Below are 26,763 nucleotides of genomic sequence, written 5' to 3' on the forward strand. Positions count from 1 at the left end.
ATTTGAGCTGAGCTGGGTTAAAGATGTATTAATAGGATGACCGCCTTTTTTTTTTTTTATATGTGTGATGTGTCTGCTAGAACAGGCAGAAGAACAGATGTGCGGCCCCCAGCGTGTCTGTCTAGTGGGCAGTGATGCTGGCCCGTCTGTGCCACAGGGAAGGGTCGGGGCCAGGCTGCTAGAGGGGAGGGCAGGAGGCCTGTCTTGAAGCTCCTTTGCCAAACAGGTGCAGGTCTCCCCTAGAGTGTGTGTGGGGGGCAAAGATTTATTTGCAGGGGATGTTACTTGCGAGCAGAGGGGCTACAACCTGTCCGATCTCAGTGAGCTTTTCCACCCTCCGGGAACTAGACATTGTCTTCTAACATTTCCCTGCATTTTAGAAATGGTGTGGCGCTGCACAAGTCGCAGTGCTTCTCTCTGCCCGCCTTTTCTCCCTCCCTTTCTTTCTCAGACAGCTTTAGTGTATAATTTACATATCATCAAGTTCAGAGTTTGATGAATCTGACTACATTTACGCCGCCTGCAGCCATCACCGTAATCCAGCTCTGGGACAACCCATCACCCTGGCACTTCTCCTGTGGCCTTCGTGCCTGACTCCTTTCCCTGCACATGCGCCCTGGTTTCCAGGTTGATCCGGGTTCACAGGTCCCTCTTGCCTGTCCCCACCTGTCAACTGACTTCTAGAGGAAACAGAAACAGGTGGTAGGAAATTTTGGGAAATTCCCCTTGGAACGTGGTCTGAGCCTGGAAAAGTCACAGAGGGAAATAAAAGCACACGGAGAGTCTCATGTCATCTGATGACAGGGTACTGCCGGGCTCGCTCTCCTCCTTCTGTTCTAAAAAGAAAATGGACTGTATTGGCAAAACAATATCCGTTTCCCCATTTTACCTTCCTGTTCTTGCCTGTAAAGTTACACAATTCATACGTTATTGTACTCAGAGTGTAGATAAAAATGTGGTTCTTCTCCAGTTCTTTTCCTTTATCAAGTGCACTTTTAAAATAATGAGGATAAATTTGCTTCCCAGCATCCATGTGCTCTCACCTGGAAACTGAGCAGATACAACAGTCACTCACGTATGCAAAGAAGCGTGAGCTCTTACTCATGCTGAAATCTAACTAGATGATTCAAACAGCCCACGGTCCTAAGACATTACATTGTAAGTCATGGTGTTTGTCTGATTAACAGACAACAGCAAAGAAAAAAACACTCCAGGGACTCAATTTTCTTTGCTAATAAGCAGGTACCAAAATAATGAATTATATTCTGACACACGCACCCTCTTTCGAGTCACTGAGAAGTTTACCCATAATAATGTATGGACTTTGAAGAGTGGGCGGCTGCAATTTCCCATAAACACACCCATACAGACCAAATCAACAGATGTGGCTAAAGGAACCTCGGGTGAAAATTGCAAACTGCTACAAGATGGGGTGGGGAGAAGGACAAGCTGAAAGATGCCAGCTGAGGTCCAACTTCTTTCAGTGACATGTTTTTAACTAAGTAGAGGAACACCTCGTCTGTTTCATGGCTCTCCTGCCGATTATGGACTGCTGTGTTTCCCTCGCCATCCCCACCAAAGCAGCCCCGTCTGGACGCCACCATGTGGTTGCCAGTGGTTCGGAAGGCAGTCCCACACATGCACTCAGGCACCTGCGTCTCCTGTCTGCGGCCTCTCCTGCCCCAGCAGCACGCAGACCGGCCAGCAGTGCTGCAGCACAGCACCCCCAGGACAGCCCTCCAGAGGAGGGGAGGAACAGCTGGTGAGCAAACCCACCGGCCCCCTCACTCTGGTGGGACCACTTGGATGTGTGTGCTCCACCCTCTCAGACGGTCCTCAGCAGGACTGGGGCCCCGCTGCCCTCAGAGGCACCCTGCTCTCCCCCACCCACTTCCCCACGTCCCTGCTCTGCTCCCTGGGACCACTTCCCAAATACCACCCGCCACAAATCCTTCGCTTCAGGGTCCTCTTTTGAAGGAGCCCAACTAAGACATCTACCAAAAGTTTAGATAAGTAGAGAGTTTAAAAGGATTCTTTTACTACTTTTTTAGCAGAATTTTCTGGGTCATCTTTAGGAAGACCCAGAGAAAGAAGCCAAAACAATGAGAGTTGTACCAAAGAGGGGCTCTGTTCTCACCCGAGGTTATCACAGCTCCCAAATTCTACTGTAAGAATTTGGAACAGGGGGTGGACGCTGAGCTAAAGCTCCACACACATGAACTGATTTCATCCTCACAATAACCCCATGAAGTAAGTACTATTACTGTCCTCGTTTACAGAGGAGGAAACTGGGAGGTTATATTAATCTGGCTGAAGTCACAGAGCTAGAAAAGGCGATGGCAGGAATCCAGCCCAGGCAGGCTGGTTCCAGATCCTCCGAGCACAGCCTCTGACATAGGGCTGAGTGCGAGGGTGCTGGCCAGTGCTTGCTTGATGTGGGAGTTACTGCACGTAGAGAAAGGAAGGAAGATGGTCTGTGTAGTACCTTCCAATGTTTGAGGGCTCTGACCACGAACCCTTCGACAGTCTGTGAAGTCCATGGGGTCTTTCCCAAAACAACATTTTTAAGTGCATAAAAGAAAACACATAGGATTACAAAGGAAACCAATGATATTGAAATGCACTTAACACAATGCTACCCAAAATTGTGACACAGCAATATACACGTTCTTTCTACAGCGAAGGGATGGGCTGGACTGCCCCTAAGGCTGGATGGTTTCAGGACAGAGCTCAACAGCTAGTTCCAGAAATCTTAACAATGAGACCTCTTCTCTCCAAGTCACCCTCCGCCTTCACTGACTTCCTAAAACACAAATTTGTATTTCTCCCCAGTTCTAAATCTCTCAATGCCCACACTCGTTGCCCCCAGAATAAAGTCTAGGATGCCTAGGATGACATTCCAAGGTTGCGTGATCTGAACTCAATCAATAACTCACCTTCCTAACCCCTGGCCGGGGCCTCCCACATTCCTTTCCCTCCAGCCACAGGGAATTCCCACTTCTCGCACACACCAAGCACTTCTCGGGGTCTCCCTGCTCCCTCTGCCTGGAATGAGCGGGGCCTCATGCAGAATCCTTTCCTATCAGATGAAACTTCTTTGCAAAGTCTCCCCCATGGCCCCAGGTAAAATTCATCTCTCCTCCTCCGAGTGCCCAGAACTCTTCCCACGTGCCTCCACCGAAGTGTAAGCATCACGCGATGTTATAGTCACTGTGGGCATCTGGCCGGGCTTGCACACGGCCAGTGTCTTATTCACCCTAAGCAGGGCCCAGGATGACAGTTCAGCTAATGTTGTTCAAACTGACTTGAGGTGGGGACGTGGGTAGCTGGTTTGACATGCGTTTGAGATAACTGCATGGACCGTCTCAGTATCCGACCAAAGATCAGGGATCACTGGTGGTCTGGGAACGAAGCCTGAAGTGACCCACCCACATCAGGGCTTGTATCAGCTTCAAATTCCACGTGAAACTGGCTGTGACTTCTGTAATATATTAATATTTGTTAACAAAGTAATGTCACTGGTTTTGCTCACATTTTTAAGTAAAGTGGACGTTCCTAAAGAATCTGTCCTCTTTCTCCTGTGGCTTCTTCTCCTCCTGCTCCCCCAATAATCCAGGGGGGCAGGTGCCCAGGCTGAGATCAGGGGCCTAGAGGGCCCCTCTGCCCGACCCCAGAGACGAGGGCACCGTTTGGCTGACTTTAACTAGAAGTCCCCGAAGAACCCTCCTCCCCTCGCCCCAGGCGCTGGCAGGACTGCCTCCCAGTCAACAGTTCAAGGGAGTCATTATTCCAAACCTATCCATTTTCTCATCTTCCTCTTAAGTCTTGCAGGCATGACTCATTCTGCGAGATGAAAAAGCTGGCGGGGTTTTTCCATGATGTCCCTGGTGTGTGTTACGATTGTTTTCATGATTCTTGGGCTGTGGTGCGGACTTCATCACCCCTGACACGGACTTCCTTCTCATCCTCACAGGGCGCCCTCTTCTCGTCCACGACTGAGGAGGGCCTGAGCACATGCCCGAGGTCTTCCCTGGTATTTGAGTGCCATCTCCTCCCTCAGGTTTTAACTATGGTGGGGTGGAAGAAGTGTGGATTTGTGAGGCGAGCAGAGCTAGTGGCAGCCCTAGCTCTGCTACTGACTGGCTATAGACAGTGTGCAGACAGTGTCACCTCTCCCAGCGCAAGGTACTCATCAGTACAAGAGGGGATTGTCACGCCCATTTTCCAGGATGTTGAGAACTAAGCAAGGCTAGGTCTGTAGATGCACCTGAGACAGTATTTGGCACAGAGTCAATGAGAAGTGTGAATGTGCATGTCCTTCCTTCTGCTAGAGAGAGTCTCTTGTCCCGTGATCTGAAGATCCAGTTGGTGTGGGTGCCTATAAAACAGCCAGTGGCAGTGAAACCTGCAGATGGCCCCCCTGGAGGGGGAGGATCTGTGCCTCAGTATCTGCAGCTCCTACCCAGGTGGCATAGTCATGACCGAACAAGAATCTGCAGATGGACTGAATGAACGCACAAAGGAATGAGTGAATACATCCCTCCGGGATGAAGGGTTGGAGATGAGTAACCAAGCTGTGTCAAAGAAATCAAGTAATTTGTAATATGATGCTGATTTCCAAAAATCTGTCTGATCCATGCCCCCGTGAATAGGCTGGCGGGGGAGGGAGGGGCGTGCAGAGGTGCCGAGGTTTCGCTCCTGTGCAGGAGCAGGTGGGCTGCGTGGCCCCCCCGCTGGCGGGAGTTCACCACTGGGGCCATCAGGGGTTGGCAGGGACGGCCTGGGAGGAGCTGCCCTGTAATTACCACTGTTTCCGAGTAAATACATGTCGTTGTTTTATGTTCTGGCAAGTGACCGCTGTGTTTCTGGGTCGTGGCGGCAGGTTCTGACTGTGGAGGTGTCTTTGAGGACCAGCCTCGGATGACTAAGCCGGCGGAGCGCCCCCAAGTGGTGAGTGCGGTCTCCGTCTCCGGCCTCAGCAGTGGCCGCCCAGCCAGTGTCCTGCTTCCATGGCTGCCCCACCCCGGTCCATCCTCCAACCCCTGGCCCTAGTGACCCTTCCGAACCATGAATCAGATCTGATCGACCACCCTGCTTCCCACCGCCTGATCCTACTTCCAGAAGGACACAAGTCCCAGCGCTCAGCGCTCAGCCTGCAGCCCCTGGTGCCCCAGCCCACGCCCAACACCTCCTCTCACAGGTTCCTCAGACACACAAGCCCGTCCCACCCCCCGGCCTTCGCGTGTGCGCTCCCTCTGTCTGGAAAGCCCCCACTTCCTTCACAAGGCTGCCCCCCTCCTCCTCACTCGGCTCTCAGACCCTCCCACCCCCACAACTCTCCCCCCTCCCTCTGCTCCTCCATACATTTACTTTCTCCATCTCCCTATGACTACCTAAAATCACCATATTTGTGTATTTTTCGGCTTATGTTTGTTCATTTTTAGTGCCCCTGATGAACTAGAGCGCCGAGGGGTTTGCATCCATCTGGTCACTGCGCTGTCCCCAGCACAGAGTGGCCTTAATAATCATTGGTCAGGTGCATAATCAATACCACCTGTTCCACTGGGACCACACAAGCTCACGTGGCGGACTCTCTGCCAATGCCTCACCACTGCTGCTGGCAGGTGGGGGCGGCACTGTTCCTGCGAGGCGCGGAGAGTAGTGTCTGGAGCCCGGCGCTCGCAGCTGGACACGTGCTCCCGGGAACAGGACAGGTACAACTCTGCCCAGCACGGCTGTTCCAGAAGCTCCTTGGGAGTCCCTGAGAGCACCTGGTAACCTGAAGAGCGGGCAAACCTGGGAGCAGATGGCCCCGCTGCCCCAGAATCCCATCGCCAGGCCCAGAAGACGAGTTTGGGGACTGTCATCACAGCTGACGTGTACCCCAGTGCGGATTCTTGTGCTCATCAGCCCTCTGGGCTCAGTGATGGTGGTGCTGTTTGGGAATAGTTCTGGAGCAGTGAGACAGTCTGTGGATATCTAGGTGAAATGGGAATGTACTAGAATGATACCAGGGGTTCACAGTTCCAGCAGGAGGGGCTGGCATGATTCAGCCAACGAAGCAAGGAAGTGTAGGCGAGAGGTGGTGAACCACGGGGCCAGGAGGGCCAGCCAAGAACGGCGTAGGGGCAGGAAATCCACCATTTCCCAGGACGTCAGGTGGCCCTGCCCTCTCGCTCCCACTCCTTCAGGGCTGCGAAAGGGCAGCCGTGTCTGCAGCAGGATATTCACGGATAAAGGAAGTCGGCCTGCTAAAAAACAGACGTGACGATGACATCTGCGTCACCCACCTCCGAAGGAGCACATCAAGCCAGGACCACAGGGGCAGAGTGGCGCCACATGTCTGGGCTGGTCCCACCTGGCAGCAAAGCAGGTGTCACAAGCCACAAGCATCCAGGGACCAGTGTGTAGAAGGGAACGTGTGAGGCCAGCCGGGTGAGAGTGACCACAGAGGGCGGACACCTGTGCCAAGTGGAGGTGGGGCGCACCGGAGGCATCTTCCCCGAAACGCACTTATGCGATGTTCTTCACTGCCCTGTATTTCTCTTCTTCAGTGTATTGATGGGATGGCCTCACTGGCGGGTTTCCTGATTTTGAATCGACCTCTAGCGGTGTGGAGCTGCGGTTCTTCTAGGTGTGTGAGAGCCAGTTGTTTAATTTTCAGGAATTTTCGAGCTGGTTGAGGTCATGTTGATAGCTTCAAATTAGCACCATTCTTTGCCAGAAGCAAAATTAGCTGAAAATTAACTATGCTTAAAATTAACCACGGTGGGGATATTGACACCATGGGAACCGACAGGCACTCCGAATCGGGCCCTCCGTCTTCCCGGGGGCGCAGCCGGCACGCGCTGCTCGTGCTCCGGGCTGCTGCGCTTGGGCTTGGCCTTACTGAGTCTGTATCACTGCTGGAGTTCATTTTTAATCCTAAGCGAAGTTTGGCTGTAGTTTTTTGCTTTTTTTCCTTTTGCTTTGGGGGTACGTTCTTTATCAGCTTTATTTCCTAAAGCTTTCCGTATTTTTCTATGGCCCAGTTTAAATCTCTGATTTTCAATCATTCGTGGAGCATTTTTAAATGCAGGTACCCAGGCCATGCACCTGCTTAATTAAATCAGAATCTCTGGGGGTGGGGCTCCAATGCCAGTATTTCTTAAAACTCCTTGGATAATTCGAATATTCAGCCAAGGTGGAGAACCGCTGCCCTAGCCCAGTTCTTCTTAATCATTAATATACATGCTGATCACCCCTTTATGTGGCTTAATGCTTATTAAAACGCAGACTTGAGGGGAGGGTATGTATAGCTCAGTGGTAGAGTGCATGCTTAGCATACGCAAGGTCCTGGGTTCCATCCCCAGTACCTCCTCTAAAAATAAATAAGCAAACCTAATTACCTTCTCCCTAAAAACAAAAATTTTAAAAAAATTTTTTTAAGATTAAAAAAATAATAATATGCAGACTTTAATTTAGCAGGTCTGGGTGGGACCAACCGGCTGGCCCTGGACCACACTTTGAGTAGCAAGGACTTGAATAACACTGTCATCATCTGGGTTTTAAGGGTAGGATACAATTCATCACGCAGCCATTTCAGCCTAATGCCTCTACAACATCGAATCTTACTACTTTTCTAAATCTCTCCTGTAGTAGCTGATTTATTTATTTCACTTCTCCCTATATCAATTTTGGTATTTTGCATTTTGTGAGAAATCTATTTTTTCTACATTTTCAAATTTACTGCCATAGAGTGACTAAATTTAAGGTTTTTTTCATTATTTTAAACTCTCCCGTATCTGTAATTATAGCAATTCAAATTCAGTAGCTTAAAAAAATATTAATCCAATCAACCAAACATCTGTGTGCTGGTTGATCCTCGGGCTTTCATTTGAGACCCTGCCAAAGACTCTCAATTACTCCAGTCATTCCTCCAGGCTTTGAATTTAACTCCAGAAGATTCTGTTAAGACATATTACTGAAGAAGTAATCTCAGAAACAGTTTAAGAGCTGAATTATGCTTAATAATGATGTAATTCAATCACTTTATATTAAGATGGGGAGGCTGAGGCCCAGAGAGGTATATGATTTACACCTCTGACTGGAGCTCAACCAAGGCGAGAAGGTACATCGCCCACACATCCTTTGCATGGCTCCTACTATTAAAACTAATAAATGAATTCAATAAAGCTGCAGGATACAAAAATCAATGTACAGAAATCTGTTGCATTTCTATACAGTAATAATGAACTTTCAGAAAGGTAAATTAAGAAAACAATCCCATTTACAATTAAATCAAAAAGAATAAAATACCTATGAATAAATTTAACCAAGGAGGTGAAAGACGTGTACCTGGAAAACTATAAGACATTGATAAAAGAAACTGAAGATGACACAAATAATGGAAAGATACACTGTACTCACGGACTGGAAGAATTAATATTGTTAAAATGACCATATTCACCAAGGCAATCTACAGATTGAATGCAATCCCTATCAATAGATCATTGGCATTTTTCACAGAAGTGGAAATAATCCTAAAACTTGTATGGAACAATGAAAGATGAATAGCCAAAGCAATCTTAGGAAAGAAGAAGAAAGCCGGAGGTATCATGCTCTCTGATTTAAAATTATACTACAAAGCTATGATAATCAAAACTTTATGATACCAGCACAAAAACATATAGACGAATGAAACAGAATAGAGAGCCCAGAAATAAACCCATACATATATGCTCAATTAGTTACAACAAAGGAGGCAAGAATATACAGTTGGGAAAAGATGGTCTCTTCAATAAACAGTGTTGGGAGAATTAGACAGCTACATGCCCCCCAAAAAAGGCAGAAAGAAACTGGACCACTGTCTTACGCTACATACAAAAGTAAACTCAAAATGGATTAAAGATTTAAATGTAACACCTGAAACCATAAAAATCCTAGAAGAAAACATGTGCAGTATCCTCTTTGACATTGATTTTAGCAGTATTTTTTTGGATTTATCTCCTCAGGCAAGGGAAACAAAAACAAAGATAAACAAATAAGACTACATCAAACTAAAAAGCTTTTGTGCAACAAAGGAAACCACCAACAAAATGAAACAACAACCTACTGAATAGAAGATATTTGTAAACAATATATCCAGTAAGGGGTAATATTCAAATTACATAAAGAACTCCCACAACATCAAAAAACCCACACAATCCATTTAAAAAATGGGCAGAGTACCTAAATAAATATTTTTCAAAAGAAGATATACAGATGACCAACAGACAGATGAAAAGATGCTCAACATCACTAACCATTGGGGAAATGCAAATCAAAACTACAAGGAGATATCACCTCGCACCTGTCAGAATGATGTTATCTATTATTCTGTTATCAAAAAGATAACAAATAAGTATTGGCCAGGATATGGAGAAAAGGGAACCCTCACGCACTGTTGGTGGAAATGTAAATTGGTGCAGCCACTATGAAGCCAACATGGACGTTCTTCAAAAAATTCAAGATAGAACTATCGTAAGATTCAGTAATTCCACTTCTGGGTATTTATCTAACAAAATGAAAACACTAATTCAAAAAGGTATGAACCCCTATGTTCACTGCAGAGCACTGCTTACAATAACCAAGATATGGAAGCAACCTAAGTGTCCGTCAGTAGAGGAATGGATAAAGAAGATGTGGTATACACGGTTGACCCTTGAACAACATAGGTTTGAACTGCATAGGTCCACTTATACGTGGATTTTTTTCAATAAATATGTACTATAGTACATCATGACATGCTGCTGGTTGAATCCATGGATTCAACTGTGGGTTGAACTGTGGATATGGAGGGCCAACTGTGAAGCGGATTTTCAACTACATGGAGTGTTAGTGCCCCTAACCCCTGGGTTGTTGTTCAAGGGTCAACTGTACATACAAAGGAATACTACTCAGCCATAAAAAAGAATGAAATCTTGCCATTTGCAACAACATGGATGGACCTAGAGGGTGTTATGCCAAGTGAAATAAGTAGACAGAGAAAGACAAATACCATATGGTGTCAGTTATATGTGGAATCTAAAAAAACAAACAAACAAAACCCAGCAGACTCTGATACAGAGAACAAACTGGTAGTTGTCGGGGGGCAGGGTTTGGAGAAAATAGGTGACGTCGATTAAGAGGTACACAGTTTCACTTATAAAATAGGTTATAGAGATGTAATGTATAGCACAGGAAATACAGCAAATAATACTGTAATAACTTTGTATGGTGGCAGGTAGGAACTAGACTTAACCATGGTGATCAATTCATAATGCGTATAAATGGTGAATCACTATGCTGTCCGCTTGTAATTAACAAAACATTGTATGTCAACTATACTTCAATACAAAAAGGAATAATAGTACAACTTCTATGGAAAAACCGCACTGAGTTGCCTCAAAAAAACTGAAAATAGAACTACCATATGACCCAGTCATCCTACTTCTGATTATACAGGCAAAAGAATTGGAAGCAGGATCTCTCAGAAGTACCTGTACCCCCATATTCATAGCAGCGCTATTCACAATAGCCAGAGGGCAGAAGCAACCCAAGTATCTATTGATAGATGAACAAAGTGTGGTATATCCACAAAATGGTACTTTATTTCAGCCTTAAGGAGCAAGGTAATTCTGTCATCTGCTACAACACAGACGAAGCTTGAGGACCTTATGCTCAGTGAGATAAGCCAGTCACAAAAAGACAAAGAAGTGCATGATTCCAATGCTATGCAGTATCTAAAGTATTCAAATTCATAGAAATAGAAAGCAGAATGGGGGTGGCCAGAGGCTAAGAAAAGGGAAATGTTATTTGATGGGTAGAGTTTCAGTTTTGCAAGATAAAAATACTCTGGGCCTCTGTTTCACAACACAGTGAGAACAGTTAACACTGTTGAACTATACACTTAAAAATAGTTAAGATGGTAAATTTTATGTTATTTTTTTTTTCACCAGTTGTGTAAAAAAAAAATAGTGTTCATTGACTACATTCTCTTTCATCGTATGATGCACCTTGGTTGGCTGAACTGTTCTTCTACAAGTCATTTAGACCAGGGGTCAGCAAACTTTTTCTTAAAGGACCAGAGAGCAATATTTTAGTCTCTGGTGTCATATCAGGAAAGGAGGCATAAACAGTGTGCACAGGGGTGTGGCTGTGCTTCACAACTCCATTTACACAAATAGGAGAAGGGCTGAACTTGATCCACGGGCCATAGTTTGCTGAGCCCCAGTTTAGACTGTTTCTAATATTTGGTATGATTTTCTTTAAGTGCTGCTAATGAACATCTTTATGAAAAAGTCCTTACATATATGTTAGCTTCTCTCTTAGGAAAGAGCCCTACAAACGAAGTCAATGGGAAAAAGCACAGCCATTTCCAAGGTCTGTGACACACACTCCGGGCTGCGGCTGGACGCAGCTTCTGAACAGCTACCTGACCCTGACTCGGCACACCGTGGACTCTGCCCAGCGGCACACCTGGAACCAGCCCTCATGTATTTGGAAGCACACACCACCATGTTCAGCTCCCCCGAGCTGCCTTCGTTCCTCCAGATCCTTCAGGCCCTTGACACTTGGCAATCAAGCCCATCCATTTCCTGCTGACATTGTCCACCAGTATGTGTGTGTGACCTTTGCCTTCTCGACCCGATGGGCTAATTGGCCCGGACATGCAGACTAAGCACACGCTCTTATTTCAGCTCCTTCTGGAAACCCCACTAAGATGACAGCAAAAGCATTTTTTATTGCACAAAACCATTGAGAGATGATAAAATGTGGGGGGCTTGAACACAGATGGATGAATAGCAGCTGACTTGGAAGACAAGACACTGAATCTTTTTCATTTTTTAATTTTATTTATTTACTTTTTGGAGGGAGAGATAATTAGGTTTATTTATTTATCTTAATGGCAATACCAGGGATTGAACCCAGGACCTCGTGCATGCTAAGCATGTGCTCTACCACGAGCTATACCCTCCCTCGAGACACTGAATCTTAAGCCCCAAAATGCTACGAAAGAGATGTCAGAAAGGGAGAGAACAGATTGTAAATGGTGACTTCAGGAAGTTTGACATCTTAATAGTACGAGTTCCAGAAAGAGAGAAAACACATGTGGGGTGTGCGTGTGTTGGTAGTGGTGGGGAGTCATTAAGAAAGTAATTCAAGTGAATTTCCCCGAGAGACTGAAGGATATGCATCCCCAAGGTTAAAGCATCCATGAAGGGTCAGCCCAACAGATGAAAATCCCCCACCCAAGGCTCCTCTCCGGGCACAAGGACCATCCTAGGACACCCATTCTCTTCTTCCTGGGAGGTGTCCATCCTCCAGCTCCTGCTGGGTAAGATTAAGGGATCAACAGGTATTTCTAGCAGATTTGTCACTAAGATTTTAGTTCATTCAACTTATGCGGTTTTGAAAGGAGTTCTAAGGATGCTAGATTATTATATTCTCAATGTAAAAGCAATATACACTCACTACAGAAAACATGGAAATTTCAAAAAAGTATAAAGAAGAAAAGGCATCAGCTGTGATTGAACTCTGAACTCTGTAATCATTTTGTTTTGGTTCCTTCTTGTGTGGGCTTTTTTTTTTTAAGTATTATCTACTCATCCTTTTATAATGTTTATTATTAAACATAATAAAACTAAAACCATTCTTTGGGGGAGGGTATAGCTCAGTGGTAGAGCGCTTGCTTAGCATGCAAGAGGTCCTGGGTTCAATCCCCAGCACCTCTATTAATAAATAAATAAACCTAATTACCTCCTACCCTTCAAAATAATTAAGTGAAAAACAAACAAAAACCTAACACATTAAAAAAAAAAAAACCTTGCTGCGTGGTATCTGGTAGTGTGGAGATACAGCTGTTGATTTAACCCCTCCCCTATGGACTGACATTTAGGGTATTTCCAATTTTCCAATGTAACACTGAAAATCTTTGTACACCCCTTTTATTGCATGTGGGCCATTCATTCCCTAAGGCAGATGCTGAGAAGTAAAAAAATTTTAAATAAAAGTAAAAATTAAAAAAAAACTAAAACCATTCTTATATATAGCTTCATATTCTCGCTTACTTATATTGTATTATATAAGGAGCTTTTCCTTATCACTAAAATTTTCAAAACTATTTTAATGATTGCACAACATTCTCATTTATAGTATAATTTCTATAACTAACTTCTACTTTTAGACATTTGAGCTGCTGCTTTTCACTGTTCTGAATAGCCCTGTGATGGAATCCTTCACATAAACATCTCTGATTATTTCCTTAAATTGATTTCCAAACATGGGATTACTGGATCAAAGGTTACGTTTAGATTTAATGGAATTTGCTACACAATGCCTGCTTGTGTTCTAGACCCGCGCTGTCCAATATAGTTGCCACTAACCCCATGTAGTTAGTTACATTGAAATTTAAATGCAATTTTAGAATCACTTTCGGGGAGAGGTTAGAGCTCAGGGGTAGAGGGCATGCTTAGCATGCACGAGGTCTTGGGTTCAATCCCCAGTTCCTCCATTTTAAAAATAATTTAGAATAAATACAATAAATAAAAATATAATTACCTCCCCATACACCCTGTCAAAAAAAAAAACCCACCTACATTAAAAATCACTTTCTCTGCTGCACTGGCCACTAACTTTGTCCTCAACAGACACATGTGGCTCGTGGCTACCACATTTGACAGTGCAGACCAAGGACACGTCTACTATTTCAGAGGGCTCTGGTGGACAGTGCTGTTTTAGAGAAACCACACTTTCTGCACCTCCATAATCAGTCTGTTTCTTTACCAGCAATAGAGTATTGTTCAAGCTTCATCCATTTGATAGGGAAAAAGAGTCTCAGTTTAATTTTTGTTTATTTTTAATTAGTTAACCGTTTTGTCGGCAGCCGTACTCCTCTGGGAACTGCCTCATTTTGCTGGTCTCCATGTTCTCCTAGACATGCTGGGAAGATGCCCCGAAGGAGCTGGCTGTCACGTTCTCGTCTCCACGGCTGCACCCCAGCCCAGAGCAGGTGACGCTCCACTGTGAAAATGTGGAAATATCCTCTCCGAATGATGACAGCTGTCACACTTGGGGTTCCCGTGGCCTGTCTTCCTGTTTCTTTCCTCTGGTGCCCTGAGTGTTTGTGTTGGTTTCCCACCATTTCACTTTGGCTCAGTGACGATACGGCCGGGACCACCTCTCAAGGTGTGCCCGCACTCCCACTCTGTCATCCCGCCAGTCACCCGTGGGGTGACTGCCTGGCTGGTACCCACTGAACACCATTTGGTGAAATGTTATACTCCTGAGAAGGGCAGGAAGGAAAAATGAAAAAACAGCTAATTTTACTTCTGATGGAACGTTTGGTTCTAGTAGTGGCGCCTCTGTAAGTTTCTGTTAAGTATTTGCCCCCACAGCAAACACGGTCCTGGAAAACACTCTGTTGGTAGACACGATTTATTTCCCAGCTTCCCTCTCGTGACTGACGACAGTGAAACAGGGGAGCAAAGGCTGTCACAGATGTCTGAACGATGTGCCAGGCAAACAAGGGTCCACGCTGCAGTCCCTTCGCTTGCTTTCATCTCTGGCGGCAGGAAAAGCAAGTCCACAGAACGGTTCAAGGGTGAGGAGGAGGGAGGCCCTGCAGACCCTGTCAGAGCCTAAAAATGCTGCCTTCCACAGGCAGTGCAGACTGAACGCTGGATAAAAGCACCCTGGCCTGCTTACCCAATGAGGGCAGCATTGACCCTACGAGGTAAAGCTGACCCAGAAAACACATGTGTAGGCATTTTTCTTCAAAGACAACAAAAATGGACACATTTTAACCTCAAACAAGGTGGGGTGGGGGCAGTCGATGGGAAGAGTTGGTACCTAGCGCCACCTTGTGGTGATGCATCCAAATCCCGAGCCCTTTCAAAGGCCCCCATGTTAAATACGACGGAAGAGAAGTTTGGGTTAAAAATCACGGGAGAGGTTGTTTTCTTGAGGAATACCATCGAACAGAAGGAGCTAGCACCTGACGATACCCGTGCAGTAAGCACAGCGCTCGTTGAACGGCGGCAGCGGCCTGTGCTGTGGTGGCAGGACCCTGGTCTTGGAAACGTGAAGCCCGGGGCTCAGGAAAGTTGGCTACACATCTGTGGCGAGTCCTGGACTTGAGCCCAGATGTTCACATTCCAAATAGAGTAACATAATTAGCAGTGTTGGATGGAGTATATATCAAAAACTCAGCAGGAACACGTGGTACCACAGAGCATGGTGCACGGTCTACGCCGTGTGGCATCCTGTGTGCGCTAGACTGCGTGTCAGCATATACACCACGCTACAGAGCGCGGTGGTACTTCCGCTGCTTTCTGCAGTACTGGAAACCGGTACTCACTACCTTTCCGGGGCTGTTTTCTGTCTGGGAAGATAAGGCAATATTGGTGGACTCTGTACTCTACGATGTAGCAAATCCTGTCAGAGTTTTGCTACTAAATGAGCCATGGCCTTGCTTTCCCGGACTCCCGGGGCCCCCAACCCAGAGAAGACCCTCTCCTCTGTCTTCATCTGGGCGCAGTGATGGCGACACCACCCTGCTCCCCACTGTCTACTTTAAATATCCAGTTTTTAATCCAGCTTAGCCACTAGGAGCCAAGTGACACTGGGCAGACCTGGTGGAGCAAACAGTGAAAGGACCTCTGTGGAGGCCGCTGAGCGGCCTTCTGGGCTGAAGCTGGCTGTGGGTTCACAGGGGGAGGTGCTGAGAGCAAAGAGCCCGGGGCAGAATGTGGGGCCTGGGGCTGGTCGTGGCTCTCCCCTAACCAACTGCTCTGGGGCTGGGCTTGCCCCTCACTCAGTGAGGAGGCCTGTGAGCCCACACCCCCTACCCCAGGGCCACCTTCTGTACAGGTTGGTTTCAACAGACAACTCTGTTCTATTCCTTATCAGATTTGTTCTCACCTGGGACAGCCATCTTCCAGCCTTAAAAAGAAGGGGGAAGAACAAGTAAAGCAACAGACCAACAAGAGACAGGGGTTCCTCTTGCTTCCCCGGACCTTGAGACACCCCCTCAAGAAGTCAGGGACAGACGGCAGGAGGACACCCAGCAAGCGTGCTGAGCCCACCACCTGTCCCTCTCCCCTCCAGGAGCCGGGGACGTAAGGCCGTGACTGCTCCCCAGCCCCCTCCGCGTGGGGACCATCCCCCTTCAGACACGGTGGGTTTGAGCGCCCTAGCTGGCCGCATGTGCAGTCCAGGCAACTCTGAAGACAGACGTTCTCATAAACAGCTTTTGCAAGAAGGGAAACGTAAAGGCTTACAGGATCAACTTTTGTCAGCAGAGCAAAGGAACTCTGATTTTATATTCTATAGAAAAAGTCTTTATATGGGAATGCCTGGGGAACAGGTCAGTGGACCAACTTCAGGATTTCTCGTGTTCCACTGTAACACTAGCCATGCGGTCACTACCTCCGAGCCACTGCCTCCTCATTTCCCAGTGGGGGTTGGGACAGTCCATCCGCTGTCTTCCTGGAAACACTGCATCGGGAGGATGGGGACAGGTGATGGCCTTCCCCTCTCTCCATCGGGGCAGGGTGGCCACAGACTGGCCCAATTACAGAGACTCTCAAGAATGAGGTAGGGAGCTACAGGGCATTCTTGAGAGACCACAAGTGGCACCTGAGGAATACTGGTCTTGAAGGGCACATGAATGAGCAGAAGCAGAGAAAAATGGGCAAATATGAGACACTGGGAAGAGAAGTAAAGAGAACAATCCTTCAGGCTAACAATACACATGGATGTGCTATTTTTGTCTGTTTGGCCCCATTTTCTGCAGGGCTGTCTGATGTGCTGCCGGGAGGCCCACTCACAGAGTAACAAATGCTGAGGATCTAAGTGCCAGGGCCCTACGCTGTCCTCTGTGGAATCTCAGACAAACCAGCTAAACTGTGTTATGCCATAAAACTACCTTTTAGGCCTTGCAATTTTATTTACATTGCTATAATGCACACACATTTGCTTTTTAATATAAAAATTATATATCCTCATTTTAAAAAGTTAAGATATAAAAATACACAAAATACAAAGAGTGACTTTAAACTTTCCTCTCCAAGGGAAGGCACAGATGCCAGCCTCAGGAGAGGTCAGGACTCCTGGCCCAGGCCCGGGTCCCCAGGAACTGGGCTCTTGGGAGCCTTGCGGAACTTGCTCTGAAGGAAAACCCTGGGCACACGCAGGCCTTCTTTTTTATTCACCGTCTCACGAAACACGTACTCGTTCACCTCTGCTTCGTAGCCTGTGTCCAGAAAGAGCTGTGCCAGGAAGTCTAGAAGACAGGCAGATGGATGGCGCTCGCAGGCTGGACACCACCACACCACGGAGCGGCGGTGAGGGGGTGGGGGCCCAGAGCCTCGTCCTTAACGGAAGGAGACCCTCAGTGCTGAAAGCTAAAGCAGCTTCTGTTTGGGAAAGCTAACACACTCCCGCTTCTCACTGGCTTACACCCAAACAGAACCCCCAACTAAACAGGAACCAAAACAAGTTTGAGGACGACCTGGAGAAGCGCACCTTGCCCTGCGAGGATTCCCCAAGTACCAAAGTCTGAGCGAGAAACATGACTCCAAACTGGCTGGACTCGTACCAAGTGTGCGTGTGTTCAATCTGTCTACATCGAGAGCCTCATCCGTCTTAACATGAAGGAGGAGAAGCTGTGACCAGAGTGGGGAGAAAAATCACCTGACGGTGACACACCCTAAGGGAAAGCCAGTCCAAATAACACATCCCTACAGGTTAAATGAAACCACCAGACCGGCAGTGCAGCGGGAACAAAGACTCGTGAAGGCATTGCTCCGAAGAATGTGTTCCGAAGCCCTCTGCAGGCATTACTGCCTCCTTTCAATTACTTAACAGTCGGTTTAATCAGATTTCATGAATCTGAAACTTTAAAACAAATTTTTAATTTTCACCTGACATTTTTACTGTTTCGTAGTTTTATTGGTAATCACTCGTTTTTAGCTTTATTTTTAGAATCTAAGAGGATAGTTCAAGAAATACAAATGTTGTTAAAAAAACCAACCAAACGAAAAAAAATAGAGCTTAAGAAGGCAATTACCATATGGTCCAGATCACAGGCGCCCCCCTGAGGTACTGTGAGTTTGGTCCAGACCACCGCAACAAGGGCAGACACGACAATAAAGCAGTCACGTGGACGTTCTGGTCCTCGGTGTGTGTGAAAGTCGTGCTTATACCATACTGTAGTTTATTAAGTGTGCAATAACACTATGTCTAAACAGACAATGTACATACCTGAATTAAAAAATACTTTATTGCGAACCATCATCTGAGCCTAAAACAAGTCAAAATCTTTTCGCAAAAGTAACATCAAAGATCACTCATCACAGGTAACTATAGCAAATACAATAATAATGAAATAGTTTGAAATATTGTGAGAATTACCAAAATGCGACAGAGACATGAAATGAACAAATGCTGTTGGAAAAATGGTGCCAACAGACCTGCTTGGCACAGGGTTGCCACAAACCTCCAATTGGAGAAAAACGCAATTATCTGCAAAGTGTAATAAAATGATGTCTGCCTGTATTAAACAGGCTTAAAATTATTGCTCAAAATACCTAAAATAAAATAATGTTCGGTGTTTGGATGGTTTTCCGATCAAAAATGACCCTTTAAAGACCCCTCTATATCAAGTTTGTGTAGTTAAAAAGAGTCAATCATTTTTACAGAAAAAGATCTCTTGCCTTTGTGCCTAACCTCATGGCACTGTACGGCCCTACCTGCTTTACTGAAGAGCCTGGTTTGCCCTCCGCCCCTCAGCATAGCTCCTGGCAGGTGGTCCACATGGCGTGTCCAAGCCTATCCACGAACCCAGCTCAGTCACTAGACGCTGTCACCAGAGGAGGCCTGTGAGCTGACAGCTGGCGCTCGGTAAGTGGCCTGTGTGTGGAGTAGAGCTGCTCCCACCCCACCCGGTGCCACAGCGATAATACAAGCAAGTGAACAGGAATAAAGACACATTCCCTCAGGCTTACCGTCAGTGAAGAAATACGACCTGGTTCCATCTTGTCTAACATAGAAGTTTTCTGCAAGTTTGCTGCCGGCTTTAAACCTAAGCATGGCATGATCATAGAGCCCATAGTCGCGAAACAAGACGCTTTTGCCTGGCTTTAACACCTACGAAACACAACGGACTGCACATAACTCTGGGGGCCCAGTCAAACAAGGCCTGCTGTAAAATAAAATCTGTTAGTCTAGGGACTAAGATAACATGTATTTGTGACGGTTAGGAAAGGGGCCGGACTAACATACCCATAATACAAAGGGCAAAGGGCTGCTACTCAAAGGCATGGTAAGACTCAGCATGTCACCCACTGCGAGGCGCGACTGCGCACTGAACAAAGTGCTGTTTAATCAGGCGTGGGAGGGTCGACTGTGGAAGTCTGGGTTAACATGTGAAAGAATCTGCCCTCATATTACTTACCAATTGCTTTTAAGTTCTCGTTCTACTTTTAGAGAAACGAAAACTCTATTATATGTGTGGTCCGTGTAGGAAAGACAAACGGCCCCATATTCAGAGCAAAAGACTTGAAAACAATAAACACTGTTACCGACTATGTATCAGAGAGCACTATTACAGTGGACAAAGCACCTCATGTGGGATCTCACCTGCCTCTCATGATAACTCCATGAGAGGCATCCCCCTTTAACAGACAAGAAAGCTGAGGCCCAGGAAGGATGATGAGGGGCCTGCCCTGGGTCACATGACTTAGGAGTGACACTTTACTTCCTGAGTGCGCCGGCAGCCTCCTGGCGGCCCCAGCAGTTTGGGTTCTCCCCCTCCTAATAACAATGATGGCAGGAACAATGGCTGACTTTCATGGAGGGACTGGGGGCTGAACCCAGGACCTGGTGCCTGCTAAGCACGTGCTCCACCCGTGAGCCACACCCTCCCCACAATGGCTGACTTTGAAAGAGCACTTACCACATTCCAGGCATGGTGCTAAGTACTTAGTACATACCTCATATAATCTCCTCCAAATCCTAAGATCTAGGCACTATTATCTGAACATTCTACAGGTAATGAAACGGAGGCTCGGGGAGGTAAAGGAACTCGCCTATGTCGGGAAGCCCGATTTTGGCTCTAGGGCCTTCCCTCCAGCTGTGAGCTCTTGTCCACGGGACCTCAGCCTCTCACTTTACGGCAGGACTCCAAGAGCCCAGGGAGCTGCAAAACCGTCCCTGCTCCGAGACTGGCCAAGCTCTGAAGGACAGCAGTGGCCACCAGGCAAATCAGATTCAGGGTGGATGTTTTGTGTAGAACCTCTTTCCACATACTGACACACAGCCCACCTTGTGAGAGTGGGGAGACTCTGAGCCTCAGAAGGGAGGGAGGGGGAAAGATCAGGATGTCTTACCCTCCAGCCCAGGCTTCCCATCACTGACCTTGTAAACGTTCTGTAAGACTAGGTGCATCTTATCAGGGTGAACCGCAGAGAGCACAAATATCAACGTGACAACATCCACTGACTCTGGGGGCACGTGCTCCAGAAGGTCATCTCTAGTTAGATCACACTGGAATACCTTGCATCTGTCTGTGTCGTATAAAGGATTTTGCTAGAGGGGAAAAACAGAGTTATTTTAATGCAACATCCGTGTTGATACGTTGAGGGAAAAAAAGGCATCAAAAAGAGATGCTATTCCCCCTTGTGCTGCTGCACAGTAACCGACGGTTACTGGGTACAACTGAGCAGTGAACCACGTGCACGATGAAGCGTGTAACATTCAACACTGCCACAAGGGCAAGACTTCATTTTCACAAATCACTTCTAACTGAGTACACGGTCTACCATATATTCAAAACCGAGCATTTTAGAAGCATGTATTTCCAGATGGATGATAATCCAAAACCTGCCTCTGCTTCCTTATCCCTCCTTTGAATCACCCACTACAATCCTAAATCCCATGAGAAGTCCTTCCAACTCCTTTCACTGAGATGCTCCCACAGTTCTTCTGGGTAGATTTTCCCTTGATGCAGCAAGCTAAATAAACCTAACTCTCTCTTTTTTTTTTTAACTAAAAGTGTGTAAATTTTGGTTGGTGGATTTCAACACATGTATAAGAGCATTATGAAGAAAAGCATTTAACTTTTCTTTAATGTAAATGAAGACCTTAATAAATATACATACAAAGTTATGAGATGGGAAGGTTCAATATGTAATCAATTCTACCTATGACTCCACTTCTGTTGTATTTTATTTTTTAACTATAGTCAGTTACAACATGTCAGTTTCTGGTGTACAGCATAATATACCTCCACTTCTAAATCCAATGCAACCTCACCTGAATCCCAACAGATTTCCAGGAACTTTGACAAGGTGAATTTTATTTATCTGGAAGTGAAAATCTTTAGGAATAGCCAAGTCAATTTTAAATGAAGAATGGAGGAGGAGGTACACTACTGAACATCAAGACATATCACAAAATGTAGCACTAAAACAGCGTGGTTTGAGGGTGGGGACAGATTGATCACTGAGACAAAACAGTCCCCACACAGACCCGTGGGTATAGAGGAATCAGTAGTGTACATGACAGAAGACAGACGACAAAAATGACATTAAATTTTTTAAAAAGGTGGATAATAAAGGTGATGTCAGGAACAGAAACTGAATTTCTTATCCATTCACTGTTGAGACAACTAGCTCCACCTGCTGGAGTCAGAGGACAAGTGGCGCCCAGAGGGATGGAAGGACATCCAGTTCCAGCACAGAGATGCGGACGGCTGGAAGGATGTGGCCCCCATCCTTACAGGAAGGAAGCTGGACAAACAGCAACATTTATGTGAACCCACAAAAGAACAGAGGTCAAAGAACAACCAGCTGTCCCCAAATCTGGAGAGGGACAGGGGCCTTCGGGAAACGCAGGAAAGCATTTGCTTACCTGAGGCAGTAACTTCCAGACTGGAGAGAGAAAACTAGAAAGTTGACAAACAGCTGGACACTGAGCGAGGCTGCTGTGAAGCTCCCAGGGCTGAAGCCATCAGGACGTTCCCACCCTTCGCAGGTATTACCCCCGGAACATCACCAGGCTCTCGCAGAGACTTTCTCATCTCCTTTAAGGGAGAAAAGGCCTGATCTGCAGGGGAAAAGTCATCAGAGGCCTGCAGCCTTAGGGCACTTGTGGAATACCACTCCTCTGGGGGAGGGAACCACTCTGCTCAGACCTGGGCTCACTCTGTGGAGGGAATGGCCTCAAGGCCAGAGGATGATACAGGTGGATATGGCCCACAGCTGGAGGAGGGATGGGAGAGAGAAGCTCTATTCCGGGAGAAGCAGAAGCACTTGTGAGGGCCATACCCCTATGAAACAGGCCCACGATGCAGTTCAAAAACAAAGACTCAGATCATGAGAGAATGATCCCTTTACCCACACCCTACCAACCAGCCTCCAGTGACAACAGGTGATTACTGGGAAAGCTGCAAGAGACAGATCTTCTATGGGGACCTGCACAAAGGGAAGACCCAGAGCCAAGAGGAGAGACAAAAACCAAAGTCACCAGAGGAGTCTGAAGTCTCTGGTGCCCGTGGCAACAACACGCCTCACAGGTAACTACAGCAACAACAGTCTTCAAATACAGCCCAACTCCTGTCTAGATTATTACAGATCCTTATTACCTCGGTATCCACGGCCCTATGCAACACACGCAGCTTTCCACAAAAAGGTGCAAAGCATAAAAAAGCAAGAAAAACATGGCCTGAAGAGACAAAGCAAGTATGAGAACCAGATTCAAATAAGACACAGATATTGGAACTAAAGATTTAGACATTTTACATAACTATGATTAATGTATTTGGACATTTTAAATAGCTATGATTACTGTATTAAAGGCTCTAGTGAAAAAAGCAGACAATAAGCAAGATCAAATAGGTAATTTCACAGAGAAATTGAAATTACAACAAAAAAAAATCAACTGGAAATGCTAAAAACCAATAGTAACAGAAACAAAGAATGCTTTTGACAGCTCATCAACAGGAATGCCTCCTGTCCAAAAAGGAATCAGTGAACTTGTCAGGACAACAGAAATTACACAAATTGAAAATACAAAAGGAAAAAAAGTTAAAAACAAAAAAACGAACAAAGACACATCCAAGAGCTGTGGGACAATAGCAAATGGTACAGCATACGTGTAATTGGAATCCCAGAAGGAGAGGAGAAAACGAGCTGAAGAAATACTTAAAGAAATAATGGCCAGACTTTTTCCAGATTAATTAAAAACCTTAATATGAAAACAAGTATATGTATGTGTATGTACGACTGATATATTGTGCTGTACACTAGAAATTGATGCAACATTGTAACCTACTATACTTCAATCAAAAGACGTTTTTACACCACAGAAAAACCTTAATACCAAAATTGTAAAAAAAAAATCTACATGATTACAGAACGCCTAGGCAAGACAGAAAATCTTAGCACCTCAAAAGGAAAAGATTAATACATTCAACATGATCACTTAAATCCTGTCATAAAATACCATAAAACAAGCTGAAGAAATGTTTGCAACGAATGTAACAGAATATCCAGAATATATCCTAAAAGTAAGAAATAAAATGACAGATGGGCAAAGGTGTGAACAGACAGTTCACTCCCAGTGCCATGTGAGTGGGGTTCTTGTCTGTTTACTACTTAATCTCAGTGCTTAGAACTGTGACCAGCACATACTAGGTTCTCAACAAATATATGTGGAATAAAGGAACACACCAACAGGAAGAAAAACTAATGGCTTATTTACATGTTACAAAGTCCCTCATTGGTTGTAAGGAATAAACAATTTAAAATATGGAGGCACTATTATTTGTCCATAAGGTTGGAAGATATAAAGAAAACTGATGGCAAATACTGAGGACAGAGAGGAAAAAATATCTTTATGCTATTGGTGAAATTATAAATTGGTATAATTTTCTGGTTGGAAAGCATGGCATTAAAATTTAAATATGTATGCTTTCTCCAAGGAATTCTATTTCTTCCATTATTCACCACAGAGATGTATACACATGTTGTGGGGTATGTGTATTATGCTGATTAAAGTAACCTTACTTGTAAGAGCAAAACATTAGAAACAATTTAAATAATTATAAACAAGGCAATTGTTAAAGTATGGTATATCCAGGCTATGGAATACTGTAACAGGTAAATAAAATGCAGTTAAATCTATTATGTCCTAGGATGAAAACCTCAACAAAATACAATGTAGAGTGAAGAAAGCAAGTTATAGTACAATATGCTAGCACTATTTAAAAAGCCTAATGGATGCTAAAACTGTGAAAGGTTGATGGAAAACTAGATATTTGCATGTTGCTAAAGTATCCCCCACACTTGTTAACGGCAAAAAGAAAATACCTGTACAACAGGGGACTTAGGTAGTTACCACCTTCACCCAGTGAGCAAAACTAGCATCACTTACAGTGAGATTCCATTACTGCCTCCCAACAGGATGCAGTGTGAAAGGTCTGATGTCACCTATTAAAGTGTTTTTGACAAATACATTTTCCTGATTTAACTCTAACTTCTAGTTTAGAAGAAACACAAGGGCTAAAGGAACAAGCTAAGCAATGATAAAAAGAACCAGTCACACCAAAGTGAAATGTGAGACCTTATTACAGTAGACAGCTTGCTCTCCAAAAACTTCATGTCGGTGGGGAAAAGGTTGAGGCGGAGGGAGGGGGGGAGCAGGCACGTTTTAGGCTCAGGAGATTGAAGGCACATAATGAAGTGTAAGATGTAGTCCTTCATTAAATACAGCTATAAAAGACACCTGAGACTACGGGGGGCCCTCTGAACCCAGACTGGGAGTTACTGATATAGGGACTTACAGTTATTTTTGTCAGATAAGATGAATATATTGTGGTCATGTAGAAAAAATCCTCATTTGTTTTTGAAGATGTATGCAGACATATTTAGCAGTGAGGTGTCTCAATGTTTGTTATTTACTTTAAAACAGTTCACCAAAAAAAAAGTCTATAAAGCAAATGTGGTAAAAATGCTGGCAATCATTGAATGTGGATATAAGTATGTTGTTACAGTATTTCTTCCTACTTTTCTGGATAATGCTGTCTCTGCAAGTATCATATATGCGTGTAAACAGGAAAGAACATTCGCGCTGATCATAGCTGGTTAGCTTCAGGGAGAGGACTGGAATTGGGCAAATGGGTATAGAAGGCAGATGAAGCAAGTCTAAGAATACAGAAACATAACACAATACATAGACAGTGCACCAACCTTGACATATTCAACTGCTCGTGGAGAAAAATCACAGGCATAGGCAAAGATATTCCGATCCTCTTCTAAAAGCGGGAATAAACAGTTTCCAACCCCACAGCCAGCTTCAAGCATAATCAATTTTTGATCTTCATACTGAGGAAAGAGACCCCAAAGTTACAGTACACTACATCTGCGTAATGAAAGAAAAAACAAACCAGAAGGTCCAGAACGTGAGACAAGGTCTCTGTGCCCATGAAGTAGACAATGAACAAGTAAACGGAGAACCAGAAGCTAATACTGACACGTCATTTGTTGTCAAACACTGGCAGTCTGGTATGGAGAAGATACAGCATACTCATTAACAGAACAGGCTGTCTGGGGTTAAATTCCCTGCACTCAAATCCAGACTTCTCCCCTCGCCCGCGTTCTGTCATTGGACAAATCACTTAAACAGCTTTGTGCCTCCATTCACCAGCGAGTGAGGGTAACACTAATGCCAAACTTGACAGTGTTATTACAAGGCTTAAATTACAGAACACAGGAAAGTTCTAGAAAAGGGGCGTGGCATAGTGTTCATCACCACCCTCATTATTATGAATCGGTCACTGAAACCATCCAGTATGAATTTAATATTTACAACGTTCAGATTAGCTTTAAAGAAACAGAAAATGCCCACTAAAGTTCCCTCTCCTGTGTATTATACAACCCAGAAACTGCTAAAACTAGTTGAGACCAAACAGTGTATTTCTAAGGTACAAAACATTTTGACAGGCTTCATAAATTCTCTCCCTTACACTCCCCAGGGGATGCAATACAACAGTCCTCTTTTACCCACTTAAAAGAACAGCTCAAATGAGGTGTGATATTAGTTTACCTCTCTACATGACCTGAGCTCCTCAAACTCTCTGGTGGTCCAGTGTCTGTCTTTGAAGAAATGAGTGCTATTTCTTTTGTAAAAAAGGTCCCAGTTCCTCTGAGCCTCTTTTTCCAGCTTTTGCTGCTTAAAATCAGACACTAAAACTTGGTCCCGCTTCAGTTTCTCCTCTTCCTCAGAGCTGAGACTCCTTGCCTGCAGCCCTTTCCTTTGCAAAGATGACATCTCCTAAGTCGATGGTGTACATTTAACACTGCTGACGATTCTCCATCCCTGAATCATCCGAGGAACTCAAGGTGATGCTGCAGACACAGGCTGGGTTTTCTCAGATGTGGCCCCCTGGGGGGATTCAAGCCTCAGGCAGCATCGGGTGCTTCGCGGAAAAAGAATGAGATTCTGGTTGGAAGCTCTACGACAGTTTTTAAGATGCTGGGTTAGTGATTAGGGAACAGTGCTCTCACCAAATAGTTCAATTTACTTAACTTTTACTAGATACCTACTCTACACGAAACCCTGCACCGCTGTGGGAAATAGGTCACAAAGCCCAAGACACAGTCCCTGCCTTCAGAGGGCTGACACTCGGCAGCCGGGGCTCTCCCGCACAGAACTCTAATTCAAACCCTAATACGTCAACTATTATAGGAAACCAGTTTAGAA

General features: G+C 45.3%; 1 protein-coding gene across 7 annotated transcripts in view; it reads right to left on the reverse strand.

Annotated features, from left to right (window-relative positions):
• The window catches only part of METTL6 (methyltransferase 6, tRNA N3-cytidine), a 29,536-nt gene that overhangs the window by 1,912 nt on the left and 861 nt on the right, over window positions 1-26,763 (reverse strand). The window contains exons 2-7 of one of the 7 annotated variants that reach the window (XM_072943739.1): window positions 26,107-26,515; window positions 25,251-25,385; window positions 20,419-20,589; window positions 19,008-19,149; window positions 2,486-2,545; window positions 1,025-1,050 (exon numbers count right to left, since the gene is read on the reverse strand). In XM_072943739.1, coding sequence (XP_072799840.1) covers window positions 1,040-1,050; window positions 2,486-2,545; window positions 19,008-19,149; window positions 20,419-20,589; window positions 25,251-25,385; window positions 26,107-26,331 — 744 coding nt within the window. In that variant the 5' untranslated portion in view covers window positions 26,332-26,515 and the 3' untranslated portion in view covers window positions 1,025-1,039. Of the gene's footprint in view, window positions 1-889; window positions 1,051-2,485; window positions 2,546-16,924; window positions 17,285-17,526; window positions 17,667-19,007; window positions 19,150-20,418; window positions 20,590-25,250; window positions 25,386-26,106; window positions 26,516-26,606; window positions 26,760-26,763 lie in introns of those variants that run through there. The other 6 variants (XM_072943590.1, XM_072943610.1, XM_015240136.3 and 3 more) reach the window with 6 other exon arrangements.

Source organism: Vicugna pacos, chromosome 1 (assembly GCF_048564905.1).
Source record: "Vicugna pacos chromosome 1, VicPac4, whole genome shotgun sequence".
Lineage (NCBI taxonomy): Eukaryota > Metazoa > Chordata > Mammalia > Artiodactyla > Camelidae > Vicugna > Vicugna pacos.